Below are 20,455 nucleotides of genomic sequence, written 5' to 3'. Positions count from 1 at the left end.
AAAGAATGTAGTCCAAGGGTCTGCCTTACTGGAAACAAACTGATTTACACATACTTAAGAATTCTAAAGCTGTTTGTACAAAGATTTTCTGGTCAGACTATGACCAGTGACCTTTTCATCTTGGGGCATTCCTACTCCATTGGTTGCATGCTCCACAAAAGCAAATATATTAAAGATCCAACGAGGGAGTGTCCTCATAATTGATGCAGTAAAAATGCAGGTTTGGGAAATGGGGATCAGAAATCTCATCACAAGTCTCAAAAAGTATATGAAACTAGTAGGTCTTTTAACTCTTCAGCATCTACCAAAGTCTATAAACTAAGCTTTAACACATCCTAAGATTGTAATGTATAAGAGAATACAATGCAGACAAACCTTGTTTCAAAATGTGATGCTGGTCCATTAACTATTTCAATATGTTTCTGTCCAAGGTCTATATCATCTTCGGCCAGCTCAGCACCCAGAGCTAACTTCTGCCACTGACGACGTCTGTCATGTGGAGCTCGAGGCACTTTCTCTGGTTCATGTGGACGATCAATATTCTTTTGCTACAAAGGAAGTTACAAAAATATTAAGGTATAGACATGCAAATAGCAGCATTAGCCAAAATAATCAGTAGCCTTAAAGTAATTTTGGTAATCAGGAACATTAAAATTAAACAAAAACACAGGGACTAACTAGAATATGAGGCAACAAACTGATAAAAAAAAAAGTCCAGAATAAAACAGTCAAGATGTTATGTTCAGTAGTTGGGGAACAACGATATCTTTGGCTTGAGCAAAGTGAAAGTGGAATACCAGGCCAGTATAAACACACCCTTTAATCTAGTTATGTGTTCATTCAGAAAACAGCAGTAAATGTACTGTCTAAACCGGGGGTCAGCAACCTGTAGATTGCGATCTACAAGTAGATCATGGCCAGGTGACCCACCATCCCAGAGACTCAAACAGAGTGCAATGCAGAGGAACTACTTGTAAAGTTGGAGTAGGGAGCAAGAGCTGCATAAACCAATGCCTCCTCTGTAGTGCTGGCTCCTGTCCCATGCGGAGTGATACCAACTGCACTCCACCACTTATCCTGGCTAGTGGTATCCAGAGTGGTTCCAGCAGCAGGAAAGATGAGATCTTCAGGTCAGTGTAAAGCAATACACTGGGCATAATAGTATAGGGCTGCTTTCACACTGATGTGATGCTGTTTACCCACACCACAGGTTCAATGCAGTGTACCTGCAGCTTTCCTGTGCTTAGACTTCTATTATATCTTGTGGGTTTGGTTCGCTTTCAGAAAGTGTACCACACCTGCAGGATATAATAGAAATCTATGGCAAACGCAGCTAACCCAGAAAAGTCACAGATGCACTGTGCTGTACCTGCGGTTCAGGTAAACGCAGCACATCAGTGTGAAAGCAGCCTTATAGGGGGCTCAGCACGGTAAGGGTTCATTTATATTTGCAGTTTGGGGGGTTTGTAAAACCCCATAGTTAAGATGTGTTTTTATCAGCCCCCCCCCCCCCCCAACCATACCCCCTTTAGCTGCAGTGGCCAGAGGTATATGTTGCAGCCGTACTAGGAGCTATATGCCCTGTCATGGTTGGTGGGTGTAGCACCTGCCAAGCATGACCCATTCAAGTGAATGAGGCTGTTCTGCAAGTGCCCTGAAACCTTGTGCAATGCAGCAAACAAGGGGTTAAAGTAGGCAGCATTGTACTGCTTTCTCACCACTTGCTTTAACCTCTTGGACCCCGCAGAAGCATGCAGGTGCGGGGTGCTTGCAGAGTGGCCCCATTTACTTGAATGGGTTGTGACTGCCAGGCAGTAGCACCCACCAAAAGCAACAGGGGATTTAATTCCTGCTGCCACATGGGTAGAGCTTTGGCTGCTGCAACAGCAGCTAAAGGGGGTAGGAATTAGGGGCTGTAAAACCACCACTAAACCGCAGGGTTTTACCAGACCCCAACTTTATGTTTGAACGAGCCCTAAGGGTGCCGATGCCGAATATAACTAAGGGCTCATTCACAAGTGCAACAGGCACTGCTGCTCTTCTGAAAAGCGATATGAGTGTTTGATTGATGGTAAGGAGGCGATATGTTGCCTCCTCATCATCTAATTTAAACCCATGATTGCCATGCAATGCACGCAATTGAGACACGATAGTATGACAATTGGAGGTTTAAGTCAGGTGGCAGGCGGTGACACTGTGCCCGGTGATGTTTGACTTCTCCCATGTTGTTCAGGTAGATCTCCACCTCTTTAGGGTTGTCAACCCCTGGTCTAAACACTAGCTTTAAATCTTCCTACAATCTGCAGCACATCAGAAAATGAGTCAAAGTGGCCAGAAACCCAAGCTGGGGGGATTCCACTTACCTAGACACTTTTGTAGCTTTTATAATGTACAAATGTTATATTCTAGTACTCATAAATACGTGTATTTTTGTTTAGAGTTGTTTTAAAGGCTCAAGGTGTTTACCTTAAAGTGTTAATAAACCCAAGACTGCATTCACTATATCTGGTCTCCCACAGTACACACAACATGGAAGTGCAATTATTTTAGTAAATATAAACAGCTAAAGACCTTTTCTCATCAGCAGTTAGAGCAGTCTTGTGACTTCTATCAGTGTCCTGCAGAGCACCGATTTAAGCTTGTAGGAGGAGTTTTCATTCTGGTGTAGGATGCAGGACCCTTGATCTCTGTCTGGACAGTGCTGATTGGCCCTGTGCTGATCACATGCCCTCTCCCAAGAAAAAACAAAACACTCTAGCAATACATACCAAACTGAGCATGTGCAGAGTGACTCAGCTATGAGGAATATAACTGGATACTAACATTTATAGGTAAAGTTGATCCAGGGAATATTTGATTGCCTCTCGGGGGATCAGGAAGGAATTATTTCCCTGGATCATGTTTTGCTGGGTTTTTTTCCTTCCTCTGGATCAACTGTGGGTATAGGATAACTTTTTTTTTTATGGTTGAACTTGATGGAGGTTTGTCTTTTTTCAGCCAGACTAACTATGTAACTATGACTAAGTATCTAAAAAACATTTTGGAAGGAAGTCCACTTTACCAAACCAATGCTCTTTTAATTTTATTTCGGTTTAAACTGAGATATTTATAAAAAAATATATATTTCTGTGGCACTCAACATGCAGTTCATAATCAGTAGATTTGTGCAAAGTTGCTTTCCAAATAAATGTGGGAACCAAAAAAAAAAAAATTTACTTTAAAGCGGAACTGTACCCAACAATTCAACGGTTTCCCAAAACAATTACACATTCAAGGTATGTCATGAATGAAAACGGTCACATTTACTTGTACTTGAAACCAAACTGTCAAGCCATCAAATGTCTGGTGCCATAACTGGTCACATGTACAGCATCATGGCAACTGCAGACCAAACAGAGGCCAAGATGGCGGCTTCACTGGAAAGAAGAGGAGGTGTTAGGCCGCTTTAACTTAAAGGTATTTCACAGTTAAATTTGAGTGTCATTAAAGGAATAGTTCACCTTCACCAAAGAACTGCCTATGCAGGGGTAAGGGGCATCCATGGATAAAAACAAACTGTGTGTCTCTGAATAAAGTTGAATAATGTCCTTGCTATAGGTGTAGGCCATTTATGTACTTCGTGAAGCCTGACTGGAATACTCCCAGAACATTGCTAAGATGTTGCAAAGTGAGGCCTAATCATTACTGCCCACCCCCACCATCACAGGAGGGGGCTTTTTCTCTTATTCAGACCCTCCCACATGATCTCTCTCCCCCCGGATGCAGTAGATCTGAGCTCAGCATCCGAGAACTCTCTCTTGTGACGTGGCGGTGGCAGGAATGACTAGGCCTCACTTAGCAACACCCTGGGAGTTTTCCAGTCAGGCTTCATGAGGTAAGTAAATGACCTACACCAGGGGTGTCAAACTGGCGGTCCTCCAGCTGTTGCGAAACTACAAGACCCATCATGCCGCAGCCTTTCTAAGTCATGCTTGTAACTGTCAATCTTGCAATGCCTCATGGGACTTGTAGTTTGGCAACAGCTGGAGGGCCACCAGTTTGACACCTGTGACCTACACCTATAACAAGGGGTATTATTGAAGTTTAGTCAGAGCTACACAGTTTGCTTTTATCTACAGACACCCCTTAGCTGCATAGGCAGTTTTTTTGGTGAACTAACCCTTTAGGAATAAACATGTTATCATCTACTTCAATAAATCAAGTAGTTGTAAACTGCAGTGAGTGCCATGTAATGCTCTTGAAACTATATTGGGCAGCACAGTGGCTAAATGGTTAGCACTTCTGCCCGGCAGTACTAGGGTCGCTGGTTCAAATCCCAACCACAGCACCACCTACCTGGAGTTTGCATGTTCTCCCTGTGCCTGCGTGGGTTTGTCCGGGTACTCCAGTTTTCTCCCACGCTCCAAAGACATGCTGGTAGGTTAACTGGCTTCTCTCTAAATTGGCCTTAGTATGTATATGTATGAATGTGAGTTAGCGACCTTAGATTGTACACTCCTTGAGGGTTAGGGACTAATGTGACTGTACTATATATAAAGCGCTATGTAAATTGACAGCGCTATACAAGTAACTGTAATAAAAAATAAAATAAGACTGACAAAGTGTGATGGGCTTCTACTTAGTAAATCATAAATACCTTTTGTTTTCGCTTCTCCTTCCGTTTGTCCTCTGTGTCTTGCAACATCTTCTCCTTCCATAAATCAAAGAAGTAGGATGGATTTGTGTAAAATTTTAGGCCTTCTTTACCGTCATCTCTATAGAAACAAAATATAGACAAAATATGTAAATATTCAAAAGTCTTACCAATTGCAATAATGTTTTATATTAACCACTTGCCTACCAGGCACTTATACCCCCTTCTTTACCAGGCCAATTTTCAGCTTTCAGCGCTGCCGCAATTTGATTGACAATTGCGTGGTCATGCAAGATTGTACCCATATGAAATTTTTATCATTTTTTTCTCATAAATAGAGCTTTCTTTTGGTGGTATTTACTCGCCACTGGGTGTTTTACTTTTTGCGCTATAAACAAAAATTGCAAAAAATTAAAAAAAAAAAAAAAAAGAAGTTTCTTTGTTTCGATTATAAAATTTTGCAAACAGGTAATTTTTCTCCTGCACTGTATGTGCATTGATGAGGCAGCACTGATGGGCACTGATAGGCAGCACTGATGGGCATTGATAGGCGGCACTGACAGGCAGCACTAATGAGGTGCCACGGATAGGCGGCACTGATACGTGGCACTGATAGGTGGCACTGACTGGCATCACTGCTGGGCACTGCTAGGCATTGACTGGCGGCACTGTTAGGCATTGACTGGCGCAACTGCTGGGCACTGACTGGCACAACCACCGGGCACTGACTGGCATCACTGATGAGTTGCACTGATGGGTGGCACTGGTGGGCACAGGTAGGTGGCACTAGTGGGCACAGGTGGGTGGGCACTGGTGGGCGGCACTGCTGGGTACAGGTAGGTGGCACTTCTGGGTGGCACTGGTGGGCACAGGTGTGTGGCACTGGTGGGCACAGGTGGTTGCACTGCTGGGCACAAGTGGGCGGAACTGGTGGTTGGCACTGCTGGGCACCGATCATCTGGGCACTGATCATCAGTGCCCTGATGATTGGTGCCGATCCCTGCTCTAACAACTGCCGGTTCTCGGCAGTACTTTCCTCATGATCTGACAGCGTGCAGCCGAGAATCGGCAATTGCATTTCCCTGTGATCAGCGTGTCATTGGACACGGCTGATCACGTGGTAAAAGGCCGCTGTGATTGGTCTTTTGCCACATCACGTGATCAGCTGTGTCCGTAGGACACAGCAATCACGGAGATCGCCGGGGGCGCGTTCTGGGAGGACATCATATGACGCCCTCCCAGAACTGGCCAGCCGCAGTGTAGCCGTCATTCGGCTATCTGCGGTCGGCAACTGGTTAAAGGTACTATCAAACAATATATTTCTGACCCAAAACTAGCTTCACAAAGCATTATCAGGACAGCCAGACAACTGACTATGCTAAGGCTAGTTATGAACTGGGGGGGGTTTGCCATCTTTTTGTATAGCTTGTTCTCTGATTTGGTGTTGGGACACATTTGATGCCTTCAGCTGCCATTGTTCTCTTGCTGGGCGTCCAATATGTCCCTCTGCTTTTAAGGATGAGTGGATTCCCTCCAAGCACACTTGCCCTTAATTTATCCATCGCTATATATGGTCCAACTTAGAAACTCTCAAAACTATAGAGTTAGGACCGCTATATACAGAGCAGCCTTGATTTGGGCACTGCAGCTTCCACATATACTGTGTTTGCAAATTTGTGCAATGAAACCCTTTGTTTTAACATGAATTGTTAGACAGGGTCAATTTGGTTTGTTTGCAAGCTAGCTGGTAAATGTTCTGGGAAATGTTTGTTTTTCTGTGATGTGCGTTGCCCTTCCTTACTGCAAAGGCTATTTATAAATTGGGGTGGGTGCCATCTTTTTGTATAACAACACACCAAAATACATGGAAATTAGATGAAAATAATCAAACAGCTTTTTAGTCGCAGACCTGTGATTTAACGAGCAGAGGACATATTTTTATCAGGATTGAAGTCAGGAGATACAAGACATTTACATTTATTATAGATGTGCTTTAATACAGTTTAGCTTAGATGCCGGTAACATTATGGAATGGCCCTTTAACTGAAAGCAATGAGATTTCGGTATGGATGGTGGCAAGTAATTCTGTACTGACTCAAAGTTATATGCAGTCTTTAGAACTTCAACACTGTGCACACTTAAGAATGGAGTAAAATTATAATGAAGATGAAGTGATATTAAAAAAAAAAAAACAAAAAACAAGACTTTACTAAGAAACATGTTATACTTACCTGCGCTGTGCAGTGGTTTTGCACAGAGCAACCCGGATCCTCCTCCCCTGCCGACACTCCTGGCCCTGTTGGGTGCCCCCAAAGCAAGCAGCTTGCTATGAGGGCACCCGAGCAGGCGCGCTCCCAAGCCGTGGTTCTGTATGTCCATTCACACACAGAGCCATGGCTCGGCCTTGCCCCACTCTCTCTCCTGATTGGCTCACTCTCTGTGATTGACAGCAGTGGGATCCAATCAGGAGTAAGAGTCCCCGGAGAACTGAGACTCCCGTGCACATCACTGGATAGGGATGGGACTTAGGTAAGTGTTGGGGGGGGGGGGCTGCCGCACACAATAGGTTTTTCACTTTCATGCATACAATGCATGAAGGTAAAAAACCTTGAGCCTTTACAACCACTTTAAGAGTTTTTTTGAATATACAATCAACTATCTTTCAAAAGACAAACTTCCTAGAATTTTAACTATATGCAGTACAATCAAACGCAGATTTCAAAAAGGAATCTGTTAATCCTCTTGAGCATATATTGGATAAGATGAAAGACTCCTGGCATCAATCTACACATTAAAAAGGAGGGAGAGGAGGATTCCTAGGATGGCAGTTTAGCCTAACACTTGAGCAGAATGTTCGCAGTACAGAGCATTATTTTAATTGGCATGTTGAAATAATGGGCATAAACGTGTGACATCTGTGGTACAGTATGTCCTCTCTGCATCAACGAAGCTGCAAGTTCAAAGACAATTTAGAGAGGAGACAAATGTTTGGGAGAGTCTGCATTGCTCTGCACTCTATTAGATTCAAACTCATATTCAAACACAATCTGGCTTATTGCTTTGAGACAACACAGATTGTGTCACACTAACAAATCTATACTTCGTCCATTAAAATGGCGTTTAACAACTGTTACAATATACACAATTCATAACAAAAAAAAAAAAAAAAAAAAGTAAAACCCTGGACATGGAATAGGTTGTAAGACTGCAAGTTAGTAGTTTTTATTAGGGGAATTTAACATTAACTCGAAAAATTAGAATATCGTGCAAAAGTTAATTTATTTCAGTAATGCAACTTAAAAGGTGAAACTAATATATGAGATAGACTCATTACATGCAAAGCAAGATAGTTCAAGCCGTGATTTGTCATAATTGTGACGATTATGGCTTACAGCTCATGAAAACCCCAAATCCACAATCTCATAAAATGAGAATATTGTGAAAAGGTGCAATATTCTCGGCTCAAAGTGTCCCACTCTAATCAACTAATTAAGCCATAACACCTGCAAAGGGTTCCTGAGCCTTTAAATGGTCTCTCAGTCTGGTGCAGGAGGAATCACAATATTGGGAAAGACTGCTGACCTGACACCATCATTGGCACCCTCTATAAGGAGGGAAAGCCTCAAAAGGTAATTGCAAAAGAAGTTGGATGTTCCCAAAGTGCTGTATCAAAGCACATTAATAGAAAGTTATGTGGAAGGGAAAAGTGTGGAAGAAAAAGGTTCACAAGCAGCAGGGATGACCACAGCCTGGAGAGGATTGTCAGGAAAAGGCCATTCAAAAGTGTTGGGGACTTTTACAAGGAGTGGACTAAGGCTGGAGTCAGTGCATCAAGAGTCACCACACACAGATGGATCCTGGACATGGGCTTCAAATGTCATATTCCTCTTGTCAAGCCGTTCCTGAACAAGAAACAATGCCAGAAGCATCTTACCTGGGCTAAAAAAAAACAGACCTGGTCTATTGCTCAGTGGTCCAAAGTCCTCTTTTCTGATGAGAGCAACTTTTGTATCTCATTTGGAAACCAAGGACCCAGAGTATGGAGGAAGAATGGAGAGGCACACACTGCAAGATGCTTGAAGTCCAGTGTGAAGTTTCCACAGTCTGTGTTAATTTGGGGAACCATGTCATCTGCTGGTGTTGGTCCACTGTGCTTCATTAAGTCCAGGGTCAATGCAGCCGTCTACCAGGAGATTTTGGAGCACTTCATGCTTCTTTCCACAGACGAGCTTTATGGGGACGCTGACTTCATTTTCCAGCAGGACTTGGCACCTGCCCACACTGCCAAAAGCACCAAAACCTGGTTCAAAGACCGTGGCATTACTGTGCTTGATTGGCCAGCAAACTCGCCTGACCTGAACCCCATAGAGAATCTATGGGGCATTGCCAAGATAAAGATGAGAGACATGAGACCAAACAATGCAGAAGAGCTGAAGGCCGCTATTGAAGCATCCTGGTCTTCCATAACACCTCAGCAGTGCCACAGGCTGATAGCTTCCATGCCACGCCGCATTGAGGCAGTAATTGCTGCAAAAGGGGCCCAAACCAAGTACTGAGTACATATGCATGTTTATACTTTTTAGAGGTCCAATGTTGTTCTATGTACAATCCTTGTTTTATTGATTGCATGTAATATTCTAATTTTCTGAGATTGTGGATTTGGGGTTTTCATGAGCTGTAAGTCATAATCATCACAATTATGACAAATCACGGCTTGAACTATCTTGCTTTGCATGTAATGAGTCTATCTCATATATTAGTTTCACCTTTTAAGTTGCATTACTGAAATAAATGAACTTTTGCACGATATTCTAATTTTTTCGAGTTTCACCTGTACATGGGAAGACTGTCAGACAAGTTAAAGAGGTTGTAAAGGCTTTTATTTCCTTTTTATTATTAAAATAAAAAATAAGTTTATACTTACCTGATCTGTGCAATAGTATTGTGCAGAGTGGCCCTGGTCCTCCTCATCTGGGGTCCCCTGCTGGTGCTCTAGGCTCCTCCTCTTCTCCGTGTGCCACTATAGAAATCCTCTTCCTATGGGGGAACATGTGCAGGTGTGTTCCCGAGCCAGGCTGTGCAAATCCACAGACACACACAGTGTGGCTCATCAGTGAGGAGAGCTCTGACAGCGGACTGGAGGGAAGCGACACAACCCCCCTTCACACAGCACGCAGGAACAGGCAGGAACAGAGCTGAGGCTGTCAATCACAGGCTGTTCCCTCCATTGTCACGTTATTTCAATCGGTGTCAGGAAAGCTTGTCAGATGTAACTCATGCTTATAGCAAAGGAATGAAGCAGTGGACAGAAATGACACTTAGTGCTCTGGTGTGGAGACAAGTACACACTATAGAGGGATATGCTCTGTTAATATTTCATGTCTGAGGTTTACAACCACTTTAAAAGGAACTGTTATGTGTACTTAGAGTGCACTGTTAAGTTACTTTTTTTAAACCCAAACTCCTTGCATTCTTGCAGTTGGGCCGCTGGTCTCAACTTACCCAATGAGTTGCGGGAGACAAGTCACAACCTTGGAGGGACCCTGATTGGACGAGCAATAGGGTATTTTTCCTTTATCCGTACACATAATGAGCTTTTAAAGTGGTTTCCAAAGGTAAAACCTTTTTTTACTTTAACGCATTTTCTGCACTAAAGTAAAAAAAAAGGTTTTACCATTTGTTCTCCCCTTTCCCTAAACACTTACCTGATGTATCGAGCACTGTGCCCGGAAGCAGTTGTTCTCTCTCTCCGCATTCACAGGCGCAAAGGCATCAGGGGGAGCCATTGGCTCTTGATGTTGTCAATCAAAGCCTGCTAGAAGGGAGCAGGGGGTGGGGTCAAGCCATGCTTTGTCAATGGACACACACAGCCCAGTTCGAGAGTGAGCCTGCAGGTGCGTCCCCATAGGAAGTGGATTCCTATGGAGGTGCACCAAGAGAAGGAGCCAAGAGTGACAGCGGGGAAGCCCATAAAAAGGTGGTTTGGGGTAGCTCTGTGCAATAGAATTGCACAGATCAGGTAAGTCCAACATGTTTGTTATTTTAATAAAAAAAAACATACGAGCCTTTACATCCACTTTAACCCTTGCAGTGGGGGGGAGCCCACTGCAAGGATACATTTTTTTATATTCATGGAGTTGGAGTTTAAAGTGACACTAAACTACATCCTTATGCTCCAAAAAAATCTACACGCATGCACTACCTAATGGGCATGTAATCTATTTTTCATGAAAATTTTCCATACAGTGTTTTTCTGCCTCCTTCTAATGTCTTCTCTGAGCTCCTGAACCTCTCCTTTTCAGCTCAATTCCATGTTTTTGGAATGAGAAGTGCACAATAGCTGCGGTCATGTGCACGGTTCTACACACACTACAAATCTCATAGTCTGTAGTCCTCAGGAGTGAGCATGAGAGGGTGGCTAGATTCCGACATACAGTGGCACCATGGAGAACAAATGTAGCCACCCTCTAAGTCAGATCAAAGTACCAAAAAGAAATAGCAATTTGGAGATTTGGAGGAGGCTGAAAGCAATAGAAGGGACTTTTCTGAGTTAAGAATGCATACTTGAATAGAATTTTTTTTAAAATACACTAGAATTTAATGTCACTTTAGGTTTACAGACCTGAACACTGATGTACAGATATTTTTAATAACTGATATGACATCTCTATTTTGCAAGTAATTATTGACAAAGCATGTCCGTGTGATTTTCAGCAGCCTGTGTAAATGTACTAGTTGTCATCTCTGCAGGTTTATTTTGTAATTCAAATGAATTATCCGTGCTTATGGACCAATACTAGACTTAAAAGTAGCCACCTGCCACTCCTTTTTATAACTAATAGAGATATAAATTAAAATACCAAAAATGTATAGCATGGCGCTACTCAAAAACCTTACTTTATCCCCAATATCTCTAAGATGTGTGCTATTTGTAAATAAACAAATAAATAAATCCAAAAATGTGTCAACAATCCTATGTGTACTATAGGACACCTCTCGTTGAGCGTCCTCTGGAATGAACATACCAATAAACTATATATACATATACAGTGGGGCAAAAAAGTATTTAGTCAGCCACCAATTGTGCAAGTTCTCCCACTTAAAAAGATGAGAGAGGCCTGTAATTGGCATCATAGGTAGACCTCAACTATGAGAGACAAAATGAGAAAAAAAATCCAGACAATCACATTGGCTGATTTGGAAAGAATTTATTTGCAAATTATAGTGGAAAATAAGTATTTGGTCAATATCAAAAGTTCATCTCAATACTTTGTTATATATCCTTTGTTGGCAATGACAGAGGTCAAACGTTTCCTGTAAGTCTTCACAAGGTTGGCACACACTGTTGCTGGTATGTTGGCCCATTCCTAAATGCAGATCTCCTCTAGAGCAGTGATGTTTTGGGGCTGTTGCTGGGCAACACGGACTTTCAACTCCCTCCAAAGGTTTTCTATGGGGTTGAGATCTGGAGACTGGCTAGACACTCCAGGACCTTGAAATACTTCTTACAAAGCCACTCCTTCGTTGCCCGGGCGGTATGTTTGATATCATTGTCATGTTGGAAGACCCAGCCACGTTTCATCTTCAATGCCCTTGCTGATGGAAGGAGGTTTGCACTCAAAATCTCACGATACATGGCCCCATTCATTCTGTCCTGTACATGGGTCAGTCGTCCTGGTCCCTTTGCGGAGAAACGACCCCAAAGCATGATGTTGCCACCCCCATGCTTCACAATAGGTATGGTGTTCTTTGGATGCAACTCAGCATTCTCTCTCCTCCAAACACGACGAGTTGTGTTTCTACCAAACAGTTCTATTTTGGTTTCATCTGACCATATGACATTCTCCCAATCCTCTTCTGGATCATCCAAATGCTCTCTAGCAAACTTCAGACGGGCCCGGACATGTACTGGCTTAAGCAGGGGACACGTCTGGCACTGCAGGATCTGAGTCTCTGGAGGCGTAGTGTGTTACTGATGGTAGCCTTTGTTACGTTGGTCCCAGCTCTCTGTAGGTCATTCACTAGGTCCCCCCGTGTGGTCGTGGGATTTTTGCTCACCGTTCTTGTGATCATTTTGACCCCACGGAGTGAGATCTTGCCTGGAGCCCCAGATCGAGGGAGATTATCAGTGGTCTTGTATGTCTTCCATTTTCTAATTATTGCTCCCACAGTTGATTTGTTCACACCAAGCTGCTTGCCTATTGCAGATTCAGTCTTCCCAGCCTGGTGCAGGTCTACAATTTTGTTTTTGGTGTCCTTCGACAGCTCTTTGGTCATCACCATAGTGGAGTTTGGAGTGTGACTGTTTGAGGTTGTGGACAGATGTCTTGTATACTGATAACAAGTTCAAACAGGTGTCATTGATACAGGTAATGAGTGCAGGACAGAGGAGCCTCTTAAAGAAGAAAGTACGTGAGAGCCAGAAATCTTGCTTGTTTGTAGGTGACCAAATACTTATTTTCCACCATAATTTGCAAATACATTTTTTCCAAATCAGCCAATGTGATTGTCTGGATGATTTTTTTTCTCATTTTGTCTCTCATAGTTGAGGTCTACCTATGATGCCAATTACAGGCCTCTCTCATCTTTTTAAGTGGGAGAACTTGCACAATTAGTGGCTGACTAAATACTTTTTTGCCCCACTATATATACACACATATACATACATATACCCGCAGCACCATCTATTAAATAGCACTTTATGTGGACATATGGATTACACATATATAGTTTCTTTTGCACAAATCATGTTATATGATATATATATATATATATTTATTTATTTATTTTTTTAATTATTATTTTTTAATGGTTTATTTTTGTATATTTTTTTTTAATTTATTCGCTTATTTACAAATAGCACACATCTTAGTGATATTGGGGATAAATAAGGTTTTTGAGTAGTGCCACACTATACATTTTTGGTTATTTTGTAAATCATCAACTGATATGTGAGAGGTCCTGCTCCTCCACAGAGCATCAATCGGCTTGATGTAACACAAAATGTTACTATGCAATATTTCTTAGATTCCCAATTAAATTAAAAAGTCAAAAAATATACTTTTATGCTATTAAATATAGTCAAATTCAATTACAAAATGCAAAAAATATATGTTCCTCTGCAAAGGAATGCAAATTAGGTAGATTTACTAAACCTGGATCACTCAGAATCTGGTGCAGCTTTGCATGGTAGCTAATCAGCTTCCAATTTCAGCTTGTTCAATTAAGCTTTGGCAATAAAACCTGGAAGCTGATTGGTTTCTAGGCAGAGCTACACCAGATTTTGCACGCTGAAGTTTTTGTAAATAACCCCCTGTATTTTGGGGCCTTTGGCTGGAAACAAGACTTAAGTAAAAACAAAAACATGTCTACTGTTTATGTGGGGATTGGTTTAAACATACATACCTGTAGGGTGTTAGGATGTCAAGAGGTGGTGGATGTTCACACAACTCATAGGTTTCATGAAGTGGAATTGGCAAGGTTTTGCGGTCAAACAGCTGCTGATCCTGAATGGTAGAACTTCTAAAAGCTTTCCTCATTGTAATGTCCTGCAGTGAGACTGAAACACAAATACAAACAAACAATTGAACATGAACATGTATGTGGTAAATTGATTGTTTCAGATAGTACTTTTTAAAACAATCTTTTAGAAGACAAAATATATATGTGCGTTAACAGCATGGAGCTCAGGTAGGAGAGCTTGAAAATTCAATACGAAGTGTAAAAATAATGACAAAAAAAAAGTAATCTCAAGGAAGCAAGACTGCACTATAATAGCAAATTAGGAGCGAGGGACCAGATTATTATAAATGCTTGGTGTCTGGTTCTCTTTAAAACAAAACTGTCAGGATAAAAATAGAATTTCACTGCTGACTTGCTTTTGGAAGGTGCAGGCTATTTAGTCATGACTTAGGAATACGCATGTGCATCTCACATATCCTGACATGCACAAATGCACATGCATGTTCTGAGTCTGTGACTCAATAGGAAGTAAAACAAGAAGAAAAAAAAAAGATTCCCTTTTGCAAGCTTGTTCAGAAACAAGTCAGCAATTGCAGCTCCTACATTTCTATTTTGACAGATTCCTAAAAGTCTGTTTCTGAGTTGCCAGTATGTGGTTCTGTCATTGCTCCCACGCTATTCAGCCGTTTTAGCCTGTAGCTTATGACCCAATTTTCTGTGCTGCAATTATTTTTTTTCTACTATATCAAAGCCCCATCACTGTCACCACATCTGAACTTTATTTGATCGCCTAGACAACTTTAGGGAGTATGCTACTGCATTGGAGAATCGCATTAGCAACCTGGAGGGTGTTGCTACTTTCCTACAAGCTGATGCTAGACTTGCATTGCAGAAGGCCACAGTTACAGCCATGGACACTTTTGTTTGTAACCCTACAGCCCATTGGAACAATGCTTCATTCCTCCTTAAGCATGATGAAATTTAAGTGTTACTAAACGCAGGACCCTGCATTCACTATATCCAGTCTTCCACAGTACACAGAACATGCAATTATTTTAGTAAACAAACTACTAAATACCGTTTCTCATCAGCACTATATAGCAGTCTGTGACTTCTGAGTCCAGCTGTACACTGGTTAATCTTTTAGGAGGAGTTTTCATTCTCCTCTGACTGTCCTATGAGGCTGCATGACCCTTGGCCCTCTGTCTTGACAGTGCTGATTGGCCCTGTGCCAAATCACATGCACCCTCCCAAAAAAAACAAAAAACAAAAATCTCTAGTAATACACACCAAACACAGCATGTGCAGACTTGCCACTGCTGCTCTGTAATATGGCAGATGGATTGGAAACAGTAAAAGAAGGGGAGGATCAAAGAAGACCGGATCAAAAAGCCTTTTTACACAATGTGTTGGATTAATCCCTTAGGTTCCACAGTGAGTATAACTAGCATGCTTTCCTGCATATGCAAACTGATTTTACTGTTGTGGGTTTAGTAACACTTTAAAAGCAAACATATACCTTCATTCCTTTGGTATATTATAGAGTAATGAAAGGAAAGTGTAGAATAAGCAATACTTTATCTCTTTTCGCAAAAAATCATGTAAAATGGCCCAAATAGATTTGTTGGTATCCATAAGGTTCCAAAATGTTTTCTGTAATTAGCACTGCACACATCTTTAATTGTGCAATCAAGTAGCCTATTTACATGGATAAAAGTAGTCAGTATGTTTGGTATTATCTTGTGTAACACACTGAACATAGAGCAGAGAAAGCAAAGGAGAGCGTCGTCTGAGGAAATAAGAAAATTGTCCAGATCACACCAGACTGTCAAAAGGTAAAGGCTAAACGTCCTTCTCCAACCAGCTTGAGGTTTCTGTGACTATATTTACAAATGTTAATAGAAGTTTAAGGTCCATGGGAGTGTAGCCAACTTTACAAGATATGGCTACAGAAGGAAATTTGACCATAGACTGAACAGAAGGATAATGCAAATGGTAAACAAACAGCCAAGGAAAACTTTCAAAGTGATACAAGCTAAATTACAAGGTCAAGGTACATGAGGGGGTGAGCGCAATCTGGTGTGTTAAAAAGTATCCTGTGTTAAAAAGTATTGTTCTCTTTGTACTGCTTCTTTTTTGTGAAATACCTGGGGATCCAGTCAATCCCCCTGGTTTCCTATTCCAAACACTTGACATCCTTTCAGAGGGTGGTCAGTTTTCTGGCTGTGCTGGGAGCTCTGATGAAGAGGGGTCTGCCCTTGAAACTTGTAAGCCTCGCTCCCTGCGTACGGGTAACCACTTGTGGATTGCAATTGATGGATCATTTATGTGCCTGATTATACTTAAGTTTGTGAATATATTGGCATATTTTATTTTGAATAAAATGGTTTATGGTTATGGATGAGGCAGGTGTGCTCTCTTTTGTGTTATTTTTATGGAAGCACAGCCTGCCTGTCCTCCAATGGCCAAGACTTGTGCTGACACACACCCCTGCACAGTTATTCACTGGGAAGATCAGTGTATCGCTATTTCTCTGCCTCTGTTGATACACCTCCCTGCAGTCTCCACCCATAGCTGTTCTGCAACTGAGAACAGAGCTTATGTGAACGCAAAAAAAAAATATATATATAATGTTTTTATATACACACACGTTTGGCCTTGCATTTCTATTTTAAATGGATTGTTTTACAGGCTTTAAATAAAGAAATCTCAGGAATATTAAAGAATCCTGTAGCAAAATGTACAGCTGAATGTCTGAATAATTTATGTCAGTCACAGGTCCTCCAACAGAATAATGACCCAAAACAAACAATTAAAAGCAGCCAACAATGGCTAAGAATAAATCACTGAACTATTCTAAAGTACCTCTCTATGAGCCTTGATCTGAATCCTATGGAAAGAGCTGAAACATACAGTCTTTGGAAGACATCCTTCAAACCTGAGACAGCTTGAGTAGTGTGCTCAAGAAGAATGGCTCAAACTATTGTTGGCAGGTACAGAAGTCTCACTGAGAGCTACATAAATAGCCTGTTTGCAGTGATTACCTTCAAAGGTTGGGCAAAATATTAGGTTAGGGAAGCTATTACTTTTGTCCATGCCATTCTCATTTGTTTTATTATTTAAAATATTCTGTTAAATCAAAAGCAAAGTCTGTTGTATTTTTTTTTAATTTAACGTGAAACTGCACTGCATCTGAACACCACAAACCAAAAATGCTATTTCATTCATTGTTAATATTCAAAGCAAACTCAGCCATCCATACATGTCTCCATGCTTTATTTTGCTGAGAAATTATTTTGAAAAATACCCCCTGGCATTTCTGGCAGTGGCCATCTTGAGTAAGGGCAGATTATTCATGTAACATTTACTTCCTGGAATCCATATGCCCTTAGCTCATGCATTGGCTGTGCTGAAAACCCTCCCTGCCATCCTGAAGACTACTGGGATGTATGACATCATTTGCCTAGGCAGGAAACCAGGAAGTAACTGAGAAATGCAAAAAAAAATAAAAATAATAATTTAAACAAGTAAATATGATACACTTTCCTATCTATATACTAATGCTAGCAGCATAAGGATTAAAAATAGTCAATGTTGATTAAGAGAGTGAAGTTCCACTTTAATTTGCAACAATGATGGATGACAATTATTTTGTCAATTTAAAGTTTAATTTAGAGAAAATGGTGGGTTATTTTTATGGAAGGGTACTAACATACTGTATATGTTCATGGTTGTAATTCCTTAAAATCTGAGGACTTTAAAAACAGCCCATGGCTCAATAATATCATAGTCGTCGGCATCCTTGAACATACAAACAGGAGCAATGCTACAGAATATATGAATAATGGATAGGGATTAGGGATAAAGGTAAAGACCCCTCTACCCCATTTTTGCAGTAGAATACAACCCTTACTCATGGATATTCACTGAGACCTCTTTTAATCCCTTTACAGTTATAGAAATTAGGATCAAATGTTCGCAAAGCACATCAGCTCAGGGAGTCATTGTTGGTCAGTTTTAAAGTGATGCTTTTTCCTGATTTTTCACAAGCAGTCCCTAAAAAGAGAGCCAAAACTAAAGAAGTTAAAAAGCAACTCCACCTTCAATAACCCATGCTGTATCCAGCTAGACTGTGTGGTTGCTGATGAAGAGACTCGCTTCTTTGATGAACTCTCATCAATGGCTTGATCAACAGTCTAGACAACCGAGTAAACCTTAAAGATTTACTCACTACTTGGGATGAGAGTCCACTCCATTATCATTTTACAAACAAAAGCTGTTTGGAAACTAAAGCAGAACTAGATTGTGTTATGATAGCTTACAATACCCCAAAGATCTAGGAGGTTTGCCCACCCCCAATCCCTGGCTATATTTTATTGCATCTCAACTTTAACATACAGTATGATTAGATGGGGTTGGGCAGGTTATACACTTTTTTTTTTAACACTTATATTTATTTTGAAGCACAAACCCATTACATTCACAGGAAACCTAGAAATAAGTGAAAACTCCCTTCCAATTCCCAACTCTATGATTAATTGGAAAAATCTGTGAATCTGCAAAACATGTATTGGATATTAGGGGTTTCCGTAAAAAGACCTCTCTCTGGGCAAATCTTTCAGAAATTCTCAAACTTCAGGGCTTTTAAGAAAATGGAAGGACATCAATATTCTTGCTATTTCTCAATCATAGTCAGCTCCAAATCAGCCAATCTGTTCCAACATCTACAGCTGCTTCATTTTCTACACGCTCATTCAGGGGCTTACTAGCATGAAGGTTGCCCCTAACCCACTCTTTGATGAGTTGGTTAGGACTACTAGCATGAAGGGATTGATCTCCCTATTCTAAACATACAGTTGTGTTCAAAATAATAGCAGTGTGTTGAAAAAAGTGAATAAAGCTCAAAATCCTTCTAATAGCTTTTATTTCCATACACACAAATGCATTGGGAACACTACACATTCTATTCCAAATCAAAACATGAAGAAAAATATATTACGTTTGTGTTGTTCCTCTAAAAAAAAATGGAAGAAAAGTGAATATTAGACTGTTAAATAGCAGTGTTTGTATTTTTCTTTACAAACTCAAACATTCACTTTATAAACTGAAAAATGTTTGAAGATTTTGCTTTCCTTTGAATCACTTAATGAATATTTAGTTGTATAAGCACTGTTTCTGAGAACTGCTGTACATCTGTGTTGCATGGAGTCAACCAACTTCTGGCCCCTGTGAACAGGTATTCCAGCCCAGGATAATTGGACTACATTCCACAGTTCTTCTCTATTTCTTGGTTTTGCCTCAGAAACTGCATTTTTGATGTCACTCCACAAGTTTTCTATTGGATTAAGATCCGGGGATTGGGCTGGCCACTCCATAACGTCAATCGTGTTGGTCTGGAGCCAAGATGTTGCATGTTTACTGGTGTGTTTGGGGTCGTTGTCTTGTTGGAACACCCATTTCAAGGGCATTTCCTCTTCAGCATAAGGCAGCATGACCACTTCAAGTATTCTGATGTATTCAAACTGATCCATGATCCTTGGTATGCGATAAATAGGCCCAACATCCCCTATGAGAAACCTCCCCATATCATGATGCTTGCACAACCATGCTTCACTGTCTTCACAGTGTACTGTGGCTTGAATTCAGTGTTTGGGGGTCGTCTGACAAACTGTCTCCGGCCACTAGACCCAAAAAGAACAATCTTACTTTCATCAGTCCACAAAATGTTGTGCCATTTCTCTTTAGGCCAGTCAATGTGCTCTTTGGCAAATTGTAACCTCTTCAGCGCGTCTTTTTTTCAACAGTGGGACTTTGCGGGGGCTTCTTGCAGATAGCTTGGCTTCACATAGGCGTCTTCTAATTGTAACAGTACTCACAGGTAACTTTAGACCTTCTTTGATCTTCCTGGAGCTGATTGTTGGCTGAGTCCTTGCCATTTTGGCTATTGTTCTATCCATTCGAATGGTAGATTTTCGCTTTCTTCCACGTCTTTCAGGTTTTGGTTGCCATTTTAAAGCATTTACGATCATTTTAGCTGAGCAGCCTATCATTTTCTGCACTTCTTTATATGTTTTCCACTTTCCAATCAAATTTTTAATCAAGATATGCTGTTCTTCTGAACAATGTCTGGAACGACCCATTTTCCTCAGGATTTCAGAGAGAATTGCACTGTAACCAGCATGTACAACATTTGCTGCCTTCCTTCCTTAAATAAGGGCAATAATTGCCACCTGTTTTTCAAAGAATGAGTGACCTCACTAATAGAACTCCACACTGCTATTATTTTGAACATGCCCCTTTCAATTAGTGATTCAATTACACAGAATCAGCAGCATGCATGTCATGACTGTTGGGTCTGTT

The 20,455-nt window shown here is 41.1% G+C and overlaps 1 protein-coding gene across 3 annotated transcripts in view; it reads right to left on the bottom strand.

Annotated features, from left to right (window-relative positions):
- Nucleotides 1-20,455, bottom strand: part of WASF1 (WASP family member 1) — a 131,142-nt gene that overhangs the window by 7,650 nt on the left and 103,037 nt on the right. For all 3 annotated transcript variants that reach the window (XM_089664678.1, XM_089664673.1, XM_089664686.1), the window contains exons 4-6: nucleotides 14,039-14,192; nucleotides 4,637-4,754; nucleotides 376-548 (exon numbers count right to left, since the gene is read on the bottom strand). In XM_089664678.1, the coding sequence (XP_089520804.1) occupies nucleotides 376-548; nucleotides 4,637-4,754; nucleotides 14,039-14,192 (445 nt within the window). The remainder of the gene's footprint in view (nucleotides 1-375; nucleotides 549-4,636; nucleotides 4,755-14,038; nucleotides 14,193-20,455) is intronic.

This window comes from Staurois parvus, unplaced genomic scaffold (assembly GCF_062004578.1).
Source record: "Staurois parvus isolate SC_StPar_1 unplaced genomic scaffold, SC_StPar_1.0 ptg000048l, whole genome shotgun sequence".
NCBI classification, from domain to species: domain Eukaryota; kingdom Metazoa; phylum Chordata; class Amphibia; order Anura; family Ranidae; genus Staurois; species Staurois parvus.
This window is presented reverse-complemented; position numbering and strand designations above follow the sequence as displayed.